General features: G+C 45.7%; 1 protein-coding gene across 1 annotated transcript in view; it reads right to left on the bottom strand.

Annotated features, from left to right (window-relative positions):
* Positions 1–14146, bottom strand: part of VSTM5 (V-set and transmembrane domain containing 5) — a 32303-nt gene extending 18157 nt beyond the window's left edge. Inside the window, exon 1 of the mRNA XM_058687491.1 lies at positions 13959–14146. Coding sequence (XP_058543474.1) covers positions 13959–14049 — 91 coding nt within the window. The 5' untranslated portion in view covers positions 14050–14146. The remainder of the gene's footprint in view (positions 1–13958) is intronic.
* Between the last annotated feature and the right edge of the window lie 8388 nt (positions 14147–22534).

Here is a 22534-nt window from a genome sequence, read left to right as displayed (position 1 = left end):
GTTCTCAGAATTCCCATGCAGAGGGCCTTTCAGCCGGCCTCCCCGGCCACAGCTAACTGGACCCAAGTGGGCCACTTGACCTAATCTACTCATTCACCATAGCCGAGAAGCCTGATTGAATCCTGACATCCTTGACTGAACATTAGATCATCTGGGGAAGCTTTTAAGAATCCTACCCCTTTGGGTAGAGGTATTCAGAATCTTTTGGGGGGAAAGGAAAGAGGGACGGAAGCCTCTGCGATCTTTAAAAGTCCCCATGTGGGGGGCGTGTAGGTGGCTCAGTGGGTGAAGCATCTGACTCTTGATTTCAGCTCAGGTCCCCATCTCATGGTTCGGTTCATGAGTTTGAGCCCCACATTGGGCTATGCAATGACAGTGCAGAGCCTGCTTGGGATTCTCTCTCTTTTCCTCTCTCTCTGCCCCTTCCCCGTGCTCTCTCTCTCTCAAAATAAATAAACTTAATATCTAAAATAAAAGTTCACATGTTATTCCAGTGTGCAGCCAAGATTGGTAACTACTGAGTGAATCCGCACTAAGGGGCTAGCCGCTGAAGGCTCATAACCCTTCAAAGAAGCACTTAACAAAGCCTAAAGCCAAAGTAATGGAGGCCTGCCAGGTAAGAGGGATGTGTGGGGCACCTGTGCCAGCTCTTTCTGGGAGAAATGAATTTTTTCTGGCATCCTGCAAATTTTATTACTTCTAGGCATGCTTTGAGGGTTAGGGAGGAAAGTTAAATAATTCCATTTGCCCCTCCCCTTTCTCCAAGGCTATAATGCAGTGGTTCTCAGCATTTAGCTGGATCAGAATCACCGGAGATCTTGTTAAAATGCAATTACAGTCACTTAAGCGTCCGACTTTGGCTTAGGTCACGGTTGGTTGGTGAGTTCGAGCCCCGCGTGGGGCTGACAGTGCGGAGACTGCTTGGGAGTCTGTTTTCCTCTCTCTCTGACCCTCCCCCGCTCGCACTCTCCCTCTCTCAAAAATAAATAAATGAACATTTAAAAAATAAAATACAATTGCTAGGCCACATTCCATTTCTCATTCAGTAGTCTTGGGGGAAGGCCTCAGAGTTTGCATTTTTAACAGGTTTCTAGGTAATGCTGCTGCTGGTCTTGGGACCACATGCTCAGAACTTTGGTAGCTGTGATTCTGCAAGCCCTGAGGGGCACTGAGGATGCTCCCAGGATCCCTGCAGGCCGGCCCCTCCTCTCCTTCTCCGACACTGCTAACACCACTTACGCCACTTGGCGGGGGGGGGTACCGCCTCTGCTGCAGAACCTCTCATCTTGGAGAAAGGAAGCTTTGGGATGCCCAGTCATTGCCAGAATGAGGATCGGTGGGTAAAGATTGAAATGAGGAAGGTTCTGGTAAACAGAACTGAGGCCGTGTGGGTGTAATAGATGCATTCATGGACTCTGGAGTCAGAATTTAGGTCTGCCAGTAATGGCTGTGTGATCTGGGATAAACTCCTTAGGCTTCCAGCGTCAGTTACGTACTTATGAAATAGATACACTACAATAGTGCTGTGACCCAACCTCCTGCAGCAGAAAGAAGTTTCAGTGAGACAATACCTATAAGGAGTGTATCACAGTTTCCAATGCCTGGTGATCACTCAATAAATATTAGCTATTATTAATGAAAATTCTCTGACGATCCACTGAACTGCTTACTGAAGTAGTGAGCTCCCCATCCCTGGGTGTGTGCAAACAGAAGCCGGAGTTGTACCAGGGACCGGAGCTGGTTCTTCCAGCCCAAATCCCATAGCAGGTATAGACTGGAATGAACACTTGTAAATCTTATGATTTCCTCACAGAATTCCTTTTGGGATCTCTCTACCACAAGCAAGAGCCACCCTTGCTGCAAAGCTGAACTCTTCTGAATAGCCATGGGCTGCATTTCTACCCGGATGTCAAGGAAGCCAGCGGGGCATGGTGGAGGCGGGCTGCCTGGCCCTGCACAGCCTTGTGGGGGAGGGGGGCAGGGTGCCGCAGGGTTCGCTGTCGGCACAGTGGGGCTACAGGACTTATGGTCGGGCCTGGGCCAGTGTCCAGCCCGGGGAACTGGAAAGTGGGGTTCTCAGGTAACTCCACAGTTAATATGTATGGAACAGGAGGACTAAGGAAGAAATGAAGTGGGGTGACTTCCCAATGGTGCTTTGAGAGGTATTTATAGGATGCCTGAAGGCCCTTGGAAGCAAGGTATAGAGCAATCAAAGGATTTAGGCACACTCATGACTGGGTACCACAGTTAGGGTACAAAGTTCCCCCTTCAGAGGCACTGAGGGGCTGATTCCTCTTCACCCTGTAGATTTTACATATCACTTCTTCCAGGAAGCCTTCCCTGATCGCTCCACTCTAGGTTAGGGGGCCCAGCACTGTGTTCCCATAGCTCCCTGTTCCTGTCTATCAACACACTTATCCCAGTGTGGTATTTCCTCGTGATTAATGGCTCATCCTCCTCGATCAGCTGTCAACTACGAACTTGGTGGTGGGGCGGGCAGATCCATTTTCTTCACTGTTGAGTCCCCAGGGCGCATCACAATGCCTGGCACTGTGGGCTTTCCATAAGCACCTAGTGGAATGAGTACCTTTAGGCAAGCTCCTCAACCTCTCTGAGCCTCAGTTTCTTCATCTGTATAATGGGGGCCAATAGCCAACAGCACCTGTTTGCAGGATTATGTGAAGGTGAGTGGAAGCCTGCTGTTTGCAGTACCTGGCACAAAGCAGGTGCTCAATAAACAGCCACACATATCGTTGTCTTGTCACTGTTATTAGCAAGTATAAAAACTCAGGAGAGACTGCCTTTTCTTCTCTTCGGTCGGCTGGAGTGATCTTCTAGACCACACACCTGCTTGTGTCTCCCCTGGCGTTGAAAGTCCTCAGTAATCTGCTCTCAACTTTCTTTTCCATCCCCATCCCTCAAGACTCCTCGCCACCCAATTCTAGTTCACCAGACTACAGACCTCTCCCCTCTGGGCGTTTCTCCCCTCCTTCTCAGCTCAGACTCCCCCCTCCCCTATCTCAGGTATGTGCTCACTCAAGGTGCCTCCTCCGCCAGGGCCCCCCCGGGCTCCTGTAACATAGTTCCCAGCCTGCTTTGCGTTCATGTCAGGGGACTGACTGCCCACCTCCCTGCCGGAAGGAGCAGGTGAGCGCCCAGCATGTGCTGAGGTCCGAATGGCCAGCGCCCAGTGACCGTGTAACACGATGGATGGCTCGTACAGGCTGGGGCTGTCACGTTGAATCCATGGTCTCCTCGACATGAAGGAATAAGCTGTGGTTCAAGAACCCCTGAAATCCCATCCCAAGGTATATAGAAGGCTTGGTTGATGGCAACAGGAAAGATCAAGCCTGCGCTTCTGCTTCTGGGCATTGGCTTCCAAAAGGAATGTGATCTATTCCCCTAGTGAGCCCGGGGCAGCGAATGGTACATTGGTAGAAAAGGGCAAATCGAGAAGTCTCACGCGAGGTCCCCTGGTCACTGCCTGGGGCCAAGGGACCCACATCTCCCTCCCAATTCTCTGGCACTAGTGTAAGGGTCTATCAGAGGAACTATTCCAGCACGCTCAACCTATGATCCAGAGCCAGAGCCTTCCCAAACTCTGTTTCTTTAACTTTTACAGAACTTACAAGATTGCATAGGAAGAAATTGGCCAAGTGTTGGAAGACCTGGTTTAACCAAAGAATGGTCACCTGCTATTGGTGCAAAGGGAGGAAAGAGGGCAATGCTGGGTCTGTGCTTCTTAATTCCTGTTACTCAGAACTGCCTCCCTCCTTGCTCACCTGGCTACCTCCTACTTGGTCTTCCCTGGTTTCCGCTTCTAGAAGCCTCTTCCCAAATCCAAACAAGCCAGGTAAATCCCTTTCTCTGTGGCCCCAGGGCACCTAACATCCAATCATCAGGCTAGGATGTGACTCACCCCGCCCTCCCCGCCCCTGCCCTGCCCAAGGCCATGCCTTCCCCCCCTGCTGAGTATCCTGGCCTCTCACACCGTGGGTACTCAGGAACTATTGAGCAAACCCGACTTCCAAGCTAGGCAGCCTTGTCTTCCTGACCTAAGCCTGGTGGGAAAGTATCTATAGGTTAGTCAGGATAAAAACCACAAATAAGACATAAGTGAGGCTCCGCTACACAATGGTGGGTGTTCTGAGACCAGAAGGTAGGAGAGACATGTACGCTTTCTGACTGTTTCCGTGGGATGAGACTCATGGAGGGGACATAGAAATGGCCTAGTCCAGGAGCACTGCCTGGTCACACATTAGGATCACCTAAGAACTTAAAATCAGAACACAGCGGTACTGGCTCCTGCCCTTGGAGATACCAGTTTGACTCTCTAGAGTAGGGTGTGGCCATCTGTAGGTCTTACAAGCCCCCCACGGGGTTCTAATGTGCAGCCTTGGCTGAGAACCACCAAGCTCACTGCCCTGTGCACTCAGAGAGGATGGGGACTTGCATGGGTACAGGGTTTACAGCCAGCGCTGGGACTGGGACCAGCTCTCCGGGCTCTTCCTTTTCTGCCAGCTAAGGATTCCTCAGGAAGTCCCAGAGCAGCCAGGCTCCTCTGGGGTCTGCATGGCACAGGCCATAGCTGTCCCCAGGGTGCAACTCAGCAGGAGGAAAGGGCAATGTGCTTACTGAAGCACACTCGAACAAGGAACGTCCAGTGCTCCCTTTACGGTCCAATGTGCTATTTCTTCTTTGCCCACAAGACTGACTGGGGCCTTCCCAGTTACGGGAGAAAATCATTTTCTAACTTTGAACTTGCCAACCTGGCCTCTCTCCTACCCCCATTTACTGCTGGATAAGTAAATACTTTCCTGTCCAGGGAAAACGCAGGTGCGGGCAGACCAGGCTCACGAATGCACTGGACCAAGGAGGCGCAGTGTCAGCAGGGTCTCGGAGTGGGGTTTCCGCTAAGATCCTGGTAGATGCAGGGTAAGGCAGCAGCACACTTCCCCTTCCCTTGTTTAGCATGTCTGGACCCTTCTGGGCCAGGCCCGAGAAGGAACCGGGCACCTATTTTTTGAGTGCCTGCTGTATCGCTAGAATTGTCTACTCCATCTCGTCCTGTGGTATACACGACTCATATTTCAAGACTCAGCCTCACCTTCTCCATGAAGTCTTTCCTACTCCCCAGATAAGAAGTCTCCTGGTGACTGACAGAAGCAACACACATCCTCTCAGGAAGGGCTCAACTTCCGTCCAGGCCAACGGAGTTAGAGCAAAGCAATCAATTTGATATTGATGTGTCCTGACTTGAGATATATTAAAATATATTTTTTAAGAGTCTAACAGCAGACAGAGTAATGAAAAGCAACCAAGCTGAGCAGCAAAAAGGAAAAAGAATAGTAAAAAATGAGAATAGGTTAAGGGAACTCTGTGAAATCATCAGGTGTAATAACATGTGCATTGTAAGGATCCCAGAAGGAGAAGAGGGAGAGAAGAGGGCAGAAGACTCCTATCAGGGGTGCCTGGATGGCTCAGTTTGTTAAGTGTCAGACTTCGGCTCAACTCATGATCTCGCGGTCTGTGGGTTTAAGCCTCATGTCCAGCTCTGTGCTGACAGCTCGGAGCCTGGAGCCTGCTTTGGATTCTGTGTCTCCCTCTCTCTCTGCCCCTCCCCTGCTCATTCTCTCTCTCTCTCTCTCTCTCTCTCAAAAATAAAAAAATTTAAAAAAAATGAAGAGGGGTGTCTGGGTGGCTCAGTTGGTTAGGCATCCGACTTCGGCTCAGGTCATGATCTCATGGTCCATCAGTTTGAGCCCCGCGTCGGGCTCTGTGCTGTCAGTTCAAAGCCTGGAGCTTGCTTCAGATTCTGTGTCTCCCTCTCTCTCTGCCCCTCCCCTACTCACACTCTGTCTCTATCAAAAAATGAATAAACATAAAAAAAATTTTTTTTAAATAAAAAATTTAAAAAATTGAAGAAATAACAGCTGAAAAACCCTAATCTGGGGAAGGAAACAGACTTGCTGATTCAGAAAGCACAGAGAGCCCCTAACAAGATTAACCCTAGGAGGTTCACACCAAGGCACACAATCATTAAAACGATGACGATGATGAAAGAGAATTGAACCTTTAATTTGAAAAGCAGCAGGAGACCAGGGCACCTCGGTGAGTCAGACAGTTAAGCATCCAACTCTTGATTTCAGATCAGGTCATGATCTCCAGGTTTCGTGGGTTTGAGCCCCACATTGGGCTCGTGCTGACAGTGCAGAGCCTGCTTGGGATTCTCTGTCTCCCTCTCTTTCTGCCCCTTCCCCCACTAGTGGCGTCTGTCTCTCCCAAAATAAATAAACTTTAAAAAAAAAAAAAAAAAAGCAGCAAGAGAAAAGCCAACAGTTACATACAGGAAAAACTCCATAAGGCTATTGACTGATTTCTCAGCAGAAATTTTATAGGCCAGAAGGAGTGGCATGATATATTCATATTCAAAGTTCTAAAAGGGAAAAACTACAACCAAAAATGCCCTACCAGGCAAGGTAATCCTTCAGAATAGAAGGAGAGTTTCCCAGGAAACAAAAGTTAAAGGAGTTCATCACCACTCACCCAGGCTTACCAGAAATGTTAAAGGGAATTCTTTGAGTGGAAAGAAAAAGCCATAACTAGAAGTAAGAAAATTATGAAAGAGAAAGAATTTCACAAGTAAAAGCAAACATATAGTAAAGTAGTAGATTAACCAGTTACAAAGTCAGAATGGAGACTAACGTGCAGAAGTAGGAAAATCAATTATATCTACAAAAATTAGTCACGGGATAGGCAACATAAAAACATGCAAAATATGATATCATATACAGGACACATTAGCGCTTTTCGAATGTGTTCCAACTTAAGCGATCATTAACTTAATACAGACCGCTATACATACAAGATGTTATATTTGAACCCAATGGTAACCACAAATCAAAAATCTATAATAGGTGTGCAAAAACCAAAGAGAAAGAAATCCAAGCACAACACCGAAGAAAACCATCAGACCACAAGGCCAGAAAACAAGAGAAGAAAGGAACAGAGAACTACAAAAACAACCAGAAAACAATGAACAAAATGGCATTAAGTACCTACCTATCAATAATTGCTTCAAATGTAAATGAACGAAACACTCCAATCAAAAACATAGGGTGACTGAATGGATTAAAAAAAATACCCATCTATATGCTGCCAATCAGAGACTCACTTGAGACCTAAAGACACATACCTATTGAAGTGAAGGGCTGGGAAAACATATACTATGCAAATGAGAGGAGAGAAAAAAAGCCAAGGTAGCAATACTTCTATCAGACATAATAGGCTTTAAAATGAAGACTGTAACGGGGTGCATGGGTGGCTCAATTGGTTAAGTATCTGACTCTTGATTTTGGCTCACGTCATGATCTCATGGTTTGTGAGATCAAGCCTTGCATCTGGCTCTGCGCTGACAGTGTGGAGCCTGCTTGGGATTCTCTCCCTGTCCCTCTCTCTCTGCCCCTCTCCATCTCTCTCTCTCCCCCTCTCTCTCTAAGTAAATAAATAAACTTAACAAAATAAATGAAGGGGAGCCTGGGTGGCTCAGTCAGTTAAGTGTCGGACTTCAGCTCAGGTCATGATCTCACAGTCTGTGAGTTTGAGCCCCAGGTTGGGCTCTGTGCTGACAGCTCAGAGCCTGGAGCCTGCTTCAGATTCTGTGTCTCCCTCTCTCTCTGCCCCTCCCCTGCTTATACTCTGTCTCTCACGGTCTCAAAAATAAATAAAAACATTAAAAAAAATTTTTAAATAATAAAATAGAAAAAATAAATTAAAAAAACCATGAAGACTGTAGCAAGACACAAAAAAGGGCACTACATAATGATAAATGTATCAATCCAACAAGAGGACATAACAATTGTAAATATTTATGGACCCAACACAGAGTTCCTAAATACATACAGCAATGATTTTCAGACATAAAGGAAGAAACTGACATAATACAATAATAGTAGGGGACTTTAACACAGCACATACATCAATGGGTAGATCATCCAGACAGAAAATCAACTAGAAAATAATGGCTTTGAACAACAAACACATTAGACCAGATAGACTAACAGATATGTACAGAACTTTCCATCTCAAAACAACAGACTACATATTCTTCCAAGTGCATATGGAACATCTTCCAGGATAGATCACATGTTAGGTCACAAAACACGTCTTAATAAATTTAACAAGATTGAAATCCTATCAAGCATCTTTTCCAACCACAACCATATGAAACTGAAAATCAATTACAAGAGAACAACTGGAAAACACACAAACACATGGAGGCTAAACAACATGCTTCTAAACAACTCAATAAAGAAATCAAAGAAAAGACGAAAATACATGGAGACAAGTGAAAATGAAAATACAACCATCCAAAATCACTGGGACACAGCAAAGCAGTTCTAAGAGGGAAGTTTATGGCAACAGGTCTACCTCAGGAAACAAAACAAATCTCAAATAAACAACCTAATCTTACCCATAATGGAGTCAGAAAAAGAAGAACAAAGCCCAAAACCAGTGGAAAGAAGGAAATAATAACGATTACAGCGGAAATAAATGAAGGAGGCAGAAAAAACAGTAGGAAAAAAAAAAATCAATGAAACCAAGCGCTGGTTCTTTGAAAAGATAGAATTGACCAACCTTTACAGCCAGACTCATCAAGAAAATAAAGAGAGAAGACTCTAATGAATCAAATCAGAAATGAAGCAGAAGAAATGACAACCAACATCACAGAAATATAAAGAATTATAAGAGAATATTGGGAAAATTTATATGCCAACAAATTGGACAACCTAGAAGGCATAGGTAGATCCCTGGAAGTATACACCCTTCCACAACTGATTCGGGAAAATCTGGACTAATCAATTACTAGTATTAAAATTGAATCAATAATAAAAAAAACTCTCAACAAACAAAAGTCCAGGACCGGATGGCTACACAGGTGAATTCTCTGACTCATTTAAAGAAGACTTAATACCTATTCTTTTCAAACTATTCCAAAAATAGACGAAGGAAAACTTCTTAATGGATTCCATGAGGCCAGCATTACCCTGATACCCAAACCAAAGACACTATAAAAAGGGAGAAAACTACAGGCCAATATCTCTGATGAACAAAGACGCAAAAATCCTCAGCAAAATATGAGTAAACAGAATTCAATGACACAGCAATAAAGTCATTCACCATGATCAAGTGAGATTAATATAAAGATCCAGGTGGTTCAACATTTGTAAATCATTCAAGATGATACATCACATTAACAAGAGGAAGGGTAAAAACCATATGATTAGTTTAATAGATGCAGAAAAAGCATTAGACAAAGTACAACACCTGTTCATGATGAAAACCCTCAATAAAGTAGGTCTAGAGGAAACATACCTCAACATAGCAAAGGAAATCTATGAAATACCCACAGCTTACATCATATTCAAGGGTGAAAAACTGAAAGTGTTTCCTCTAAGATCAGGAACAAGACAAGGATGTCCACTCTCACCACTTTGATTCAACATAGTCCTGGAAATCCTAGCTGCAGCAAGTGGACAAGACAAAGATTTTAAAAGGCTCCATACTGGTAAGAAAGAAGTAAAACTGCCACTATTTGCAGATGACATGATACTATATATAGAAAATCCTAAAGCCTCCACCAAAAAACTATTCAAACTGACAAATGAATTCAGTAGAGTTGCAGAATACAAAATTAATATGCAAAAATCTGTTGCATTTCTACACACTAATAGTAGCAGATAAAGAAATTATGAAGACGATTCCATTTACACTAGCACCAACAAGAATAAAATACCTACGAATAAATTTAACCAAGGAGGGGAAAGACCTAAACTCTGAAAACTATACTGATGAAAGAACACTGATGAAAAACTGCATTGATGAAAGAAATTGAGGACAACACAAACAAATGGAAGGATATACCATGCTCATGGATTAGAAGAATTAATATCATTAATTCTTATTAGCATTAATCCATATAACCCAAAGCAATCTACAGATTTAATGCAATCCCTATCAAAATGCCAACAGTATTTTTCACAGAACTGGGACAAAGAATCCTAAAATTTGTATGGAACCACAAAGACCCCAAATAACCACACAATCTTTAGAAAGAAAAACAAAGCTGAAGGTATCATAACCCTGAACTTTAAGATATACTGTAACTATAACTATAATAATCAAAACAGTATGGTATTAGCACAGAAACAGGCACAGAGATCAACAGAACAGAATACAAAGACCAGAAATAAATCCAAGATTATATGGTCAATTAACTTACAACAAAGGAAGCAAAAGTACATGAGAGAATACTTGTCTCTTCAACAAATGGTTTCGGGAAAACTGGACAGCTACATGCAAAAGAATAAAACTGGACCACCTGCCTAAACAATACACAAAAATGAACTCGAATGGATTAAAGACATAAACGTGAGACCTGAAAGCATAAAACCTCTAAATGAAAACAGAGGCAGTAATCTCTTGAATATCAGTCTTCGCAACATTTTTCTAGATACGTCTCCTCAGGCAAGGGAAACAAAAGCAAAAATAAAGACTCAGGACTACACCAAAATAAAAACCTTTTGCTCCACAAAGGAAACCATCAACAAAACAAAAGGGCAACTATTGAAGATACTTGCAGTGGTATATCTGCTAAGGGATTAGTGTCCAAAATATATAAAGAACTTGTACGATTCAACACCAAAAAACCCAAACAACCTGATTAAAAAATGGGCAGAAGATCTGAATAACTGTTTTTCCAAGGAAGACATACAGGTGTCCAACAGACACGTGAGAAGATGCTCAACATCACTAATCATCAGGGAAATGAAAATCAAAATCACAGTGAGATATCACTTTGCACAGGTCAGAATAGTTAGTATCAGAAAGACAAGAAAAAAACCAATGTTGGTGAGGATGTGGACAAAAGGAAGCCCTCATGCATTGTTGGTGGGGACGAAAACTGGTGCAGCCACTGTGGAAAACAGTATGGAAGTTCCTCAAAAGATTAAAATTAAAACTATCACGGGTTCCAGGATTTCCGCGGCTGGAAAACCCAAAGAAAACCAAAACACTAATTTGAAAAGATATATGTAACCTTATGCTTATTGAAGCATTATTGTACAACGGCCAAGATGTGGAAGCAACAGACGTGTCATCAATAGATGAATGAATAAAGAAGGAGTGGTATATATCTACAATGGAATATCACTCAGCCATAAAAAAGAATATCTTGCCATTTGTGACAACGTGGTTGGACCTAGAGGGTATTATGCGACGTGAAATAAGTCAGACATGGATAAGACAAATCCCGTATTATTTCACTTATATGTGGAATCTAAAAAACAAAACAAATGAACAAAAAAAACAGAAACACACCCTTAAATACAGAGAACTGGTGGATGCCAGAGGGGAGGAGGCTGGGAGGGTGGGGACACGGGATTAAGAGGTACAAACTTTCAGTTACAAAGTAAATGTCACGGAGATGAAAAGTACAGCATAGGGAATGCAGTCAATCATCTTTTAATAATGTTGTTGGTGACAGAGGATGACTACGCTTATCTTGATGAGCACTGAGCAATACATAGAATTATCAAATCAATATGTTGTACACCTTAGGGGCACCTGGATAGCTCAGGCGGTTAATCGCCCGACTCATGGTTTCATTTCCGGTCATGCTCTCACGGTTCACGAGTTTGAGCCCCACATTGGGTTCTGTGCTGATGGTGCAGGGCCTGCTTGGGACTCTCTCTCTCTCCTTCTCTCTGCCCCTCCCCTGCTCGCTCTCTTGCTCTCTCTCGAAAGAAATCAATAGACTTAAAAAACAATTTAAAAAATCTAAAAAAAATATATTGTACACCTACAGTAATATTGAATGCCTTGTATGTCCATTATACATACATACATACATGTTAAAGAAAAAAGTCTGACAGCAAATAGGGTGTCACATATAGGTGTCCTCAGGTCCTGGTGGTAATAGAGAAAGGAGGGTCTCCTGTCTGCAGCCCCCTCCCAGACCAGCATGGAGTATGTCAGATCTCCCGTGGAGATCAGAAATGAAGGAATTTGGAAGACTTTCTTTTTTATTTTTATTTATTTATTTTTTAAGTTTTTTTTTTTTTAATTTTTTTTTTTTTTAATGTTTATTTACTTTTGAGACAGAGAGAGAGCATGAACGGGCCCTGTCCTGGAATGGTTTCTGGGCCTTTCCGGGGGCTTTGGTGAGATTCCCCCTACACTGGCTCTCCCGCCCCTTCCCACCCATCCCGTCCCCAGCTAAGCCCAGAACCCACAGCTCAATTCTAGCTGTGGTGGCTTCTGGCCTATCCACTCCCTCCCCAGACCAGACTCAGCCCGCTCCTCTGTCCTCTTGGGGACCGGGCCACGAATGACTCAGTGGGGCCAGTTCTCCAGTCTGGGTTCTGAACGTCCAGGGCTCCCAGAAGGTTTGCACTTCCTGCCTCTCCAGAGTCACCACTGCAAGCTGGCACTGTCGTTTGCTTGTCTGAGGGCATGACTCTGAACTAGGTTTCCCTACCGAGGCCTGCTTCCTACAGGCAGAGGGGGCCCTGAAGGAGTGAGTGAATGAATGAATTACACACTGTGGCAATTGGCTGGCGCCTGAGTCTTGGGAACATCTGTTGTGTAAGAATGGTGGTTGGAAACATGTGTTGGAGCCTTGAAAAACAATTGAAAAGGTCACTGCCAGGCCAAACACACCCACCTACCTGAGAAATAACAACCTGTTACTTCTCCCTCAACGGGCAGCCAGAAGTGCATGCCTGGTCCCAGTCTTTCTGGGTTTCTGAGATGTGCAGTCTCCAAAGCTGGGGTCTAGTCAGAGAGGTGTAAGGGTGCAGTGCTAGAGTGCTCGGGTTTGAACCCTGGCACCCCACCCTCCCCAGGAACAGCTGGTGACTTTGTGCAAGTAGCAACCTCTGTGTCTCCTTTCCTCACTTGTGAAACAGAAATCGAGTAGCACTTAAGAGGGTTGCCTTGTGGATTCAAGGACAGAAGTCTTGTAAAGTCTGAGGGATCGTGAATGCATCCACGCTTAGTAAGAGCTGGCTCTTACTATTGGCCCTCCCACCTCCAATGGCCCTGCACTGGTCACTCTGAACCTCACTTAGCTAATCTGTAAAATGGGAATGACAATAACGTTAATGACTAGATGAGAAAGTAAAACTTACAGTCTGTAGTTTGTGTCATTGGGAGTTTGTGCAGCTGTGCCTTACATCCAGACTCCCCATACTAGGGAGATTCTAGGGTCACCCAAAGCCCGCCACTCAGTGCACAGTGGCAAGGGCCACCTCAAGCCCCAACACCCAAACCAAAACCCCCAGAACCCCTTTACTTCAAGAGAGTCTGCTGTGGGCTCTTCTGCGTTTAGGGAAGGCCTACAGAATGTCCTGGTGACCGGGGAAGCCCGGAGGAGGACGAGGGGTCCCCACAGTAGGGGGCGGGGCCCGCGTGCCCTTGGGGTCGGAACACCTCAGCTGCAGTCCGGTCATTCCAGGAAAAAGAAATAGAAAATACTGCAGAGGAGGCGGCCGCCCGGGCCCGGAGCCGGTTATCTCCCCGCCGGCTTCCGGCTCTGATAACGCCCCGCCGGGCGGGGCCGGGACGGGCACCCCCAAGTGGCCCAAGGTGCCAGGACCGGAGAGCCTGCGGTTTGCTCGTCCCCTCCGGCCGCGATCGGCGCCCTAGGGGACGCGCCCAGCCCCGCCGGGGAGCAGCGCGTCCCCTGCCAGGCGGGGCCCCCAAGGTGGGCTAGGGCCTGTGGCCCGGCAGCCGCGACACCTGGGACCCGAATGCCGCCCTGCGGTCCCCCGCCGCGCCCCGCGCACCCCGCGGTCCTCCGCAGCCCCCCTGGCCCCGCCGCCCCGCCGCGCCCCGAGCCTCCCCGCTGCGCTCGCCCCGCCGCAGCCCCCCCCCCCCCTCCGCCGCCCCGCGCTTACTTTGCAGACAGCAGGCTGCGGTCAGGCAGAGGGCGAGGAGCCCCAGGGATACGCCGCGGTTCTTCCTACTCCCGCTCGGCAGAGGCCTCATGAGCAATCCCGGCCCAGCTCCGGCCCGGCATGGGCTTCCAGGCGGCGAGCGCGGGCCCGACTGTGCGCTGTCACAGCGCCGTGCGGCTCCCGCCCGCCGCCCGTCGCCCGTCGCCCGTCGCCTCTGCCCTCCTCCTCGGAGTCTGGCAGGTCCTCTAGGGCCAAATGCAGATGAGCTGATCCTATTGTGGTTGAGCCAGTTCCCAAGGAGTGGGAAGGAAAAGAGAGGAGAGACAGAGAGAATGGGAAAGCAGTGGGAATGCACACGCTCAGAAGTAAATAATGGCAAATAAAGAGCAGGCTCCTTCCGTTCACACCCAGCGTACTGGTATTGATTCCAGACTCAGCTGGATGCTGGATACAAGAGGGAGGGAAAGTTCTAGCTGTTGGCTGAGGACCAAGAGAGACCATCTAATGGCTCCATGGGCAACCAGAAGGCTTTTAGGAAAGTGAAGTGACAGCCTGGGGTAAGAGGGGTGGGAAGAAGGGGACAACAAGAGAGCCTCAGGCAGCTCTGGGTGGAGCCATTGGACACTAATGATATCCACCCACCATCCATCCATCTACCCATCTCTCCACCATCCACCCACCCACCCATCTATCCACCCACCATTCATCATCTACCCACCATCCATCCATCCATCTGTCCACCATCCACACACTGGTCCATCCATCCATCCACCCACATACATTCAAGTGTTCTTGGACAGCCTATTTGTTTGCAAAGGGCCTGGCCCCTGGGAGATACTAAGAGAGCATTGAACCAGATAGTGTTTGGTTCAGGGATGGGCACATGGGCCTTTGGAGGCTGCCCTGGCGTCATTGCTAGGATTGCTGAAATCAGAGGATACAAACCTGAGAATACTGGGGAACCGTCTTGCCTGTCACATGGAGAGCCTGTGAATTAAGAATGAAGCCAACGGACACAAATTGAGCCAGCTGGGAGCCGCCAAGAAAGACTGAGCCCTAATAACATGGTTTGACCTCTGGGATTCTGCACATTTGCCTTTGCCAGTTACAAGCAAGTAAATACCCTCTCTGGACGGAGAGAATTTAAGTTAGATTTCAATGACATAGAATTGAGAGAGTCCTGACTAATACGAGTGGTCTTCTTGACATTTTTCTGTTTTCTTGATCCATGTGTGGGGATTTAGGAATCACTCGTACTTGTTTATTCATCAAACTTTATCAAATCTGCCTTTACACCAGGCAATGTGCTAGGCTCTGCAGCTCCAAAAATAAATAACTCATGGCTCCTGGTCCCAAGAAATTCACAAACTAGTGGAGCCCAAATGATCCAAATTGAGAAAGGCATCCAGGTATGAGGGCTCTTCTTGCTGAGGCCAAGGTGAGAGGAAACTGGCTGTTTTGCTCACTGCTGCAGAGCTGGCACAGGGTAGGTGCTTAATAACTATTTGCTAAATGCATATATGGACCAGAAAAACTGAAGTCTGAGACATTTACGAGAGAAGAAAGAATACTGTGAGATCAAGAGCTGATAAAGGCTAGAATGACCCAGTGATGCTGTAAGTTTATATCCCGCCTCTGTCACCTCCCAGCTCTCCAGCCATGGAGAAGTGACATCAACTCTCTGGACCTCTGAGGGGACTGGGCTGTGCCAGAAACGGTCGACCCTGTCTGCACATTAGAAACAAAGTACCAGGGGATTGAATGTTACAATATGGAACTGGGTGTCCCTCCAGTTCAATGAATCAGATTTTCAGGGTGGTGGGGGGCAGGGGCTGGGCATTAGTGTTTCTCAAAAGCTCTCTCAGTGATTCTGATGTGCAGCCAGGGTTGAAAACCACTGCTCTGGATTAGTTAGAAGCTTCTTGTGGTCATGTTTGATGACACTTAGAACTAAGTTTATCAGATCCTTTCTTTAATTTTTTTTTTTTTAACGTTTATTTATTTTTGAGACAGAGAGAGACAGAGCATGAACGGGGGAGGGTCAGAGAGAGAGAGGGAGACACAGAATCTGAAACAGGCTCCAGGCTCTGAACTGTCAGCACAGAGCCCGACGCGGGGCTTGAACTCATGAACCGCGAGATCATGATCTGAGCCGAAATCGGATGCCTAACCGACTGAGCCACCCAGGCGCCCCTCAGATCCTTTCTTTAGAGTAGGATTGCATAGAGGGGAGCAGGAAGATAGCATGAGTCCATTTCAGCCATGGTTATATTTACCATTTCCTTTTCTCTCTCTTTCTTCCTTTCCTCCTCTCTGTCTTTCAACAAATATCAGTTAAGTGCCTACAAGATCCCAGGCATAGCATCAGTCTGGTTGGGGCAGAGAAGGAGGAGTAGGAAGGAAGACCGGAAAAGTAGACTGGGACTAAGACTTGAAGGGCTGATATACTGAATACTGAGTGAGGGTGCTTGTTTTTGCTAAAAGGATGTAATTCGAGAGTCACACCTAATCCGATATATTGGCTCCTTCTTTGCCATCTTTGGCATATATTACAGCAATTAGGTATTTGGTAACTCTTCTCACCAACCAACCACTCTGGAAAAGAATCAACATCCACCAGTGCTTATTTTCTCAAAGCCTTCGGAGCCACTTTTCACTTCCAAGAGAAACAAATGATGTGTTTACAGTGTCCAAGGTTATGACAGCCCTATAGCTGCACACAGTTCTTGTTTTTGAGGACAGTCCTGATTTTACATATGCTCTTCCATTGTTCCTGTACGTACATAAGAATTTGTGAGGCGATATATCCTGGTGTTTCTGGAAAATTGACACTACGTTCAGATGATCTGTAACTGCTTGCTTCTTTTGTCTCTCTTGAAAGTATGCTTATTGTTTATCACGAATGGACGTTGGTAAGGTGCCAGGAGGGTGGCGGGGCTGGGAGGGGATTGAATGTTACAATATGGAAGACCTACACAAGCTTCGTTAAAGTTGGTTCCTTGGAGCTGGGTTTTTATGGTGCTATATAGTGTACTAAGGCTCTTACACTGGACTGGTTTGGTCCAAACTGCCTGTATCCTAGAGTGTAGTCTCTATGACCTACATTCCCAATGAGCCTTAAGGGTGAGTGCCAATGCTTATTATGTTTCTCTCTCTCTTTTTTTTTAATAGTTTTTTTTCCTTAAGTTTATTTATTGAGAGAGAGAAAGAGTGTGTGTACTCATGGGAGAAGAAAGGGCAGAGATTGAGGGAGAGAGGGCACCCCAAGCGGGCTCCGCACTGTCAGCGCAGAGCCCAGTGAGGGGCTGGAAACCAGGAACCATGAGACTACAGCTTGAGCGGAAACCAAGTCTGCCGCCCAGGCTCAACCAACGAGTCTGTTCTTTTTTATCCCGATTTTGAAAATCCCTACTGCCTGATAATAGAGAGGCTGGAGACACAGTGCACAAGAACTCCAAACTCCAGTTCGGGAGTCAGACAGACCCAGGAAAAGCCCAGCTCCTCTACTCCTAGCTGTGTGACCTTAGGCAGACTATTTAACATTTCTTTACAGCAGTCTCCTTGGCTGTGAAGTGGGATTTCAATATTCTTACCTACTAGTGCTGCTGTGAAGGTCACTAAGACACATATGTGAAGGGGGTGACTGCATGGAAAACTCTGGATCCTTTATCACAGAGTCGAGATTATTAGTGCCTTGCATAATAGGTGCTCAGTAACTGAATAAATTTCCCTGTGGTATTCGTGCTTTTTAGTTTGGGCTGAAAGATTATACTTCTAAAGGACGGAGACCATTTATTCTAGATCTTCTATGGGTTATCTCTTCCTATATAGCGCTGAGCATGTAAAAGGTGCTCAGTACATATGCACTGGGGGCACTGGGGCGGCTGGCAAAAGTCTAACTTGAATTCTGGTCTTAGCTGTTCCATTGTGGAAATGATTTAATGTCTCTGGGTTTCAGTTTCTTCCTCGGTAAAAATGGGATATTAGGCATTGGGTACACGGTCTGGAGCAGGTGGCATGTGCTTGATCTCAGAATGTGGTCTGCAGAGTTTCAGACAAACGTAACAAAACAAACATGAAAATTAGAAAGACAAATAAACAGGGGCGCCTGGGTGGCTCAGTCGGTTAAGTGTCCGACTTTGGTTCAGGTCATGATCTCGCCGGTCGTGGGTTCGAGCCCCATATTGGGCTGTGCTGACATAGAGCATGGAGCCTGCTTCAGATTTTGTGTTTCCCTCTCGCTCTGCTCCTCCCTCACTCATGCTCTGTGTCTCTCTCAAAAAAATAAATAAACGTTAAAAAATTAAAAAAAAAAAGACAAATAAACAAACTGGTTTTCTTGAACTGGCTGGCATTTGTAGTTGGCTCACAGGGTCTGATATTACCATTTTGTGCCTGGATGGGCTGGGCATCCCATGGACAAGACAGGCTCTGAGCTGTTCAAGTCTAATTTCAGTAAAAGTCAATGAAAACATCATGAAGGCTGGGCGCCATGAGGGAGTCCTGCCAAAGAAAAATAAGTGTGAGACCAAAGCTTATCAATCGTATTTTAAAAATCGCAGTTTGCCACTATATTCAGTAACAATTACTGAGAACTGTGTGCCACACAGAATCTTCTGATCCCGTGAACCATTACAGAAGACAGTGGCTGGTGTAGGGGCGGTCTGCTCCAGCAGGAAAGAGCATTTTGTTTTGAATTGCCAGTGCCTGGTGATCATCAAAAATTTTAGGTGGGTCTCATTCTTCTTTTTTCATTCTCTTTAGACGTTGAACCTCCTCATTTTGCATCAGGGGCCAGTTGCTGGTTCCTGGTTCGCCATGGATTGAAAACATTTAGGTGCCCTTGGACTACACCTCTTTGGTTCCTTACACCCTGAACATCCTTCTCATCACCTAGTTCTCAGCACAAGCACAGTCATTGCCCCATGTTTTAAAACCACCTTTACTGAGGTTTTGTTAATGTGCAGGAAACTGCATCCATTGAAAGTGTGCAGTTTGAGGAGTTTAATTATGTGGATACACCCATGAAACACCCACCACAATCAAGATACGGAATATTTCCATCGCTCTCGAAGCTCCTCTGTGCAGTCAGTCCTTCTCTCTGCCCTCAGCCCCAGACAGCCATTGGATTGTTTTTGTTATGACAGATTCATTTGCATTCTCTACAATGTTGTATAAACCGAATCATACAGTATATAGTGTTGGGTTTTTTTCCATCCAGGATCATTTTGAGATTCATCCTGTTGTTGAATCCATCAGCATTTCATTTCTTGTCTACAGCGTGTGTATTCATTCACCTGTTGATGAACATTTGGGCTATTTTCAGTTTTTGCCAGACATCAGTCTGTTTTACTGTCTTCGGTGCATAATCGCTATCTGATATTATCTTGTGCTTTTATTTGGTTGTTTTTGTGACTCCCTCTTCTCCTGAGCTAAAACAAAAAGTGATTTAGTCTCTTGTCCTTTACTTTATCAGTAGTGGGGACACATGATAGGAGGTCGTGAATTCATTAATTCCAGGAATTTCAATGTTGGGCTGTACTCGGAGCGTTCCTGAGTTCAAATACCAAGTCTGGCACCATTAGGTTTGTGACCTTGAGCAAATGGCCTCACCTCTCTGAATATCAGTTACTACATCTGTAAACTGAGTAGGAATCATACTGTCTCACAAGGTTGTAGTGAAGGTACACGTAGATTACTAATAATGGAAGGTCAGTGCTGTCCACATTGTCTTGTAATAACTCACTTAATCATTTAATCAATTAATCACTCCCATGCAGAAAGTACTCTATCACTCTACCCATTTCACAGACGAGAAAGTTGAGGCACAGAGTCAGTAAGTACCAGAGCTTCACTTGCACTCAGGCTGTTAGGCTTATGAGACTGCTCTCCCCGTCACTCTGTTGTTCTGTTTCTCTGTTATTAAATGACATAATATGTGAAGTGCCCAGCACAGTACCTGACATATACTAGCTTCACAATAAATAGTAGTTTCCTTCTTCCTTAGGTGTAAAGTCACAGAGAAAGGTGCCAAACATCTTAGCATTTACCTATAATTCCGGAACAATATGTGCAATGTTGTAGCATATAAAATTCAATGGAATTTTATAGACCGGATGTACTGCATTATTGTCAACCCATTGACATTTCAGTTTCTTAGTCTACGATACGATTAGAAGTATTGAGAAGGTTGATAAGTTTGTCCAGTAAATCAGTGTTAATATGTTTTTCCAGTAAATTGTGAACCCTCGTTGGTACATGTGGTCTAGGAGACTCCTGAGACCCTTTTAAGGCAAGGTGAGGGCCGGGCCTGAGAGCCGGGTCTGCCCCAGAAGGGGTGCAGGTGAGCACTGTCAGCAACTTGTAAACAACCACAATCAATGCCAAATGATCAGTGTGGGGGAGGTGCCAATCCTCAGGGATGGGATGGTTCTTTTCTGATTTGGACCATAAAGCACTTTACAAACAATAACTGTTGAGGAATATTCTTATGTTTGCGATTCATTGTTTTATATATTTGGGGGCTCCTGTATTCGGCGCATAGACATTTCTAACTGTTAGCTCTTCCTGATGGATAGACCCTGTGATTATTATATAATGTCCTTCTTCATCTCCTGTTACAGCCTTTAATTTAAAGTCTAGTTTGTCTGATATAAGTATGGCTAGTCCAGCTTTCTTTTGACTTCCAGTAGCATGACAGATAGTTCTCCATCCCCTCACTTTCAATCTGAAGGTGTCCTCAGGTCCAACATGAGTCTGTTGTAGACAGCAAATAGATGGGTCTTGTTTTTTTCCATTCTGATACCCTATGTCTTTTGGTTGGAGCATTTGGTCCATTTACATTCAGTGTTATTATTGAAAGATACGGGTTTAAAGTCATTGTGATGCCTGTAGGTTTCATGCTTGTAGTGATGTCTCTGGTACTTTGTGGTCCTTGCAACATTTCACTCACAGAGTCCCCCTTAGGATCTCTTGTAGGGCTGGTTTAGTGGTGATGAATTCCTTCAGTTTTTGTTTGTTTGGGAAGGCCTTTATCTCTCCTTCTATTCTGAATGACAGACTTGCTGGATAAAGGATTCACGGCTGCATATTTTTTCTGTTCATCCCATTGAAGATTTCCTGCCATTCCTTTCTGGCCTGCCAAGTTTCAGTAGATAGGTCTGCCACTAGTCTTATGGGTCTCCCTTTATAAGTTAGAGGCTGTTTATCCCTGGCTGCTTTCAGAATTTTCTCTTTATCCTTGTATTTTGCCAGTTTCACTATGATATGTCGTGCAGAAGATCGATTCAAGTTACGTCTGAAGGGAGTTCTCTGTGCCTCTTGGATTTCAATGCCTTTTTCCTTCCCCAGATCAGGGAGGTTCTCAGCTATGATTTGTTCAAGTACACCTTCAGCCCCTTTCTCTCTCTCTTCCTCGTCAGGAATTCCTATGATGCGGATATTGTTCCATTTGATTGCATCACTTAGTTCTCTAATTCTCCCCTCATACTCCTGAATTTTTTTATCTCTCTTTTTCTTAGCTGCTTCTTTTTCCATAATTTTATCTTCTAATTCACCTATTCTGTCCTCTGCCTCTTCAATCCGAGCTGTGGTCACCTCCATTTTATTTTGCACCTCATTTATAGCATTTTTTAACTCCTCATGACTGTTTCTTAGTCCCTTGATCTCTGTAGCAAGAGATTCTCTGCTGTCCTCTATACTTTTTTCAAACCCAGCAATTAATTTTATGACTATTATTTTAAATTCATATTCTGTTATATTGCTTAAATCGTTTTTTGATCAATTTGTTAGCTGTCACTACTCCTGGAGTTTCTTTTGAAGAGAATTCTTCTGTATCGTCATTTTGGACAGTTCCTGGAGTGGTGAGGAACTGCAGGGCACTTCCCCTGTGCTGTCTGGAGTAACTTGTGTTGGTTGGTTGGCCTCAGTCAGACCTGATGTCTGTCCCCAGCCCACCGCTGGGGCCACAGTCAGACTGGTGTGTACCTTACCTTCCCCTCTCCCAGGGGCAGGACTCACTGTGGAGTGGTGTGGCCTCTGTCTGGGCTACTTGCACACTGCCAGGCTTGTGGTGCTGCTCTGATGGGATCTGGTGTATAAGCTGGGGTGGATCCGCAAGGTGCACAGGGGTGGGAGGGGCAGGCTTAGCTCACTTTGCCGATGGTGGTCCCCTGTGGGAGGGGCCCTGCAGCACTGGGAGGGAGGTAGGCAGACCCGTCGGAGGGATGGATCCACAGAAGCACAGCGTTGGGTCTTTGCACGGTGAAAGCAAGTTCGGTGACAGAAACTGGTTCCCTTTGGGATTTCGTCTGGGGGATGGGCGAGGGAGATGGCGCTGGCCAGCGCCTTTGTTCCCCGCCGAGCTGAGCTCTGTCGTCCGGGGCTCAACAACTCTCCTTCCCAGTGTCCTCTCACCCTCCCTGCTCTCCAAGAGCAGAGCTGTTCACTTTTAACATTCCAGATGTTAAGTCCCGCTGGCTGTCAGAACTCACGCAGTCCGGCCCCTCGGCTTTTGCAAGCCAGACTTCAGGGGCTCTGCCTTGCCCAGCGAGCTGCCCCTCCACTGCCCCGCTCCC

Source organism: Neofelis nebulosa, chromosome 10 (assembly GCF_028018385.1).
Source record: "Neofelis nebulosa isolate mNeoNeb1 chromosome 10, mNeoNeb1.pri, whole genome shotgun sequence".
Taxonomy (NCBI): Eukaryota; Metazoa; Chordata; class Mammalia; order Carnivora; family Felidae; genus Neofelis; species Neofelis nebulosa.
The sequence above is the reverse complement of the archived record's forward strand: the minus strand, read 5'-3'. Positions and strand labels throughout refer to the sequence as shown.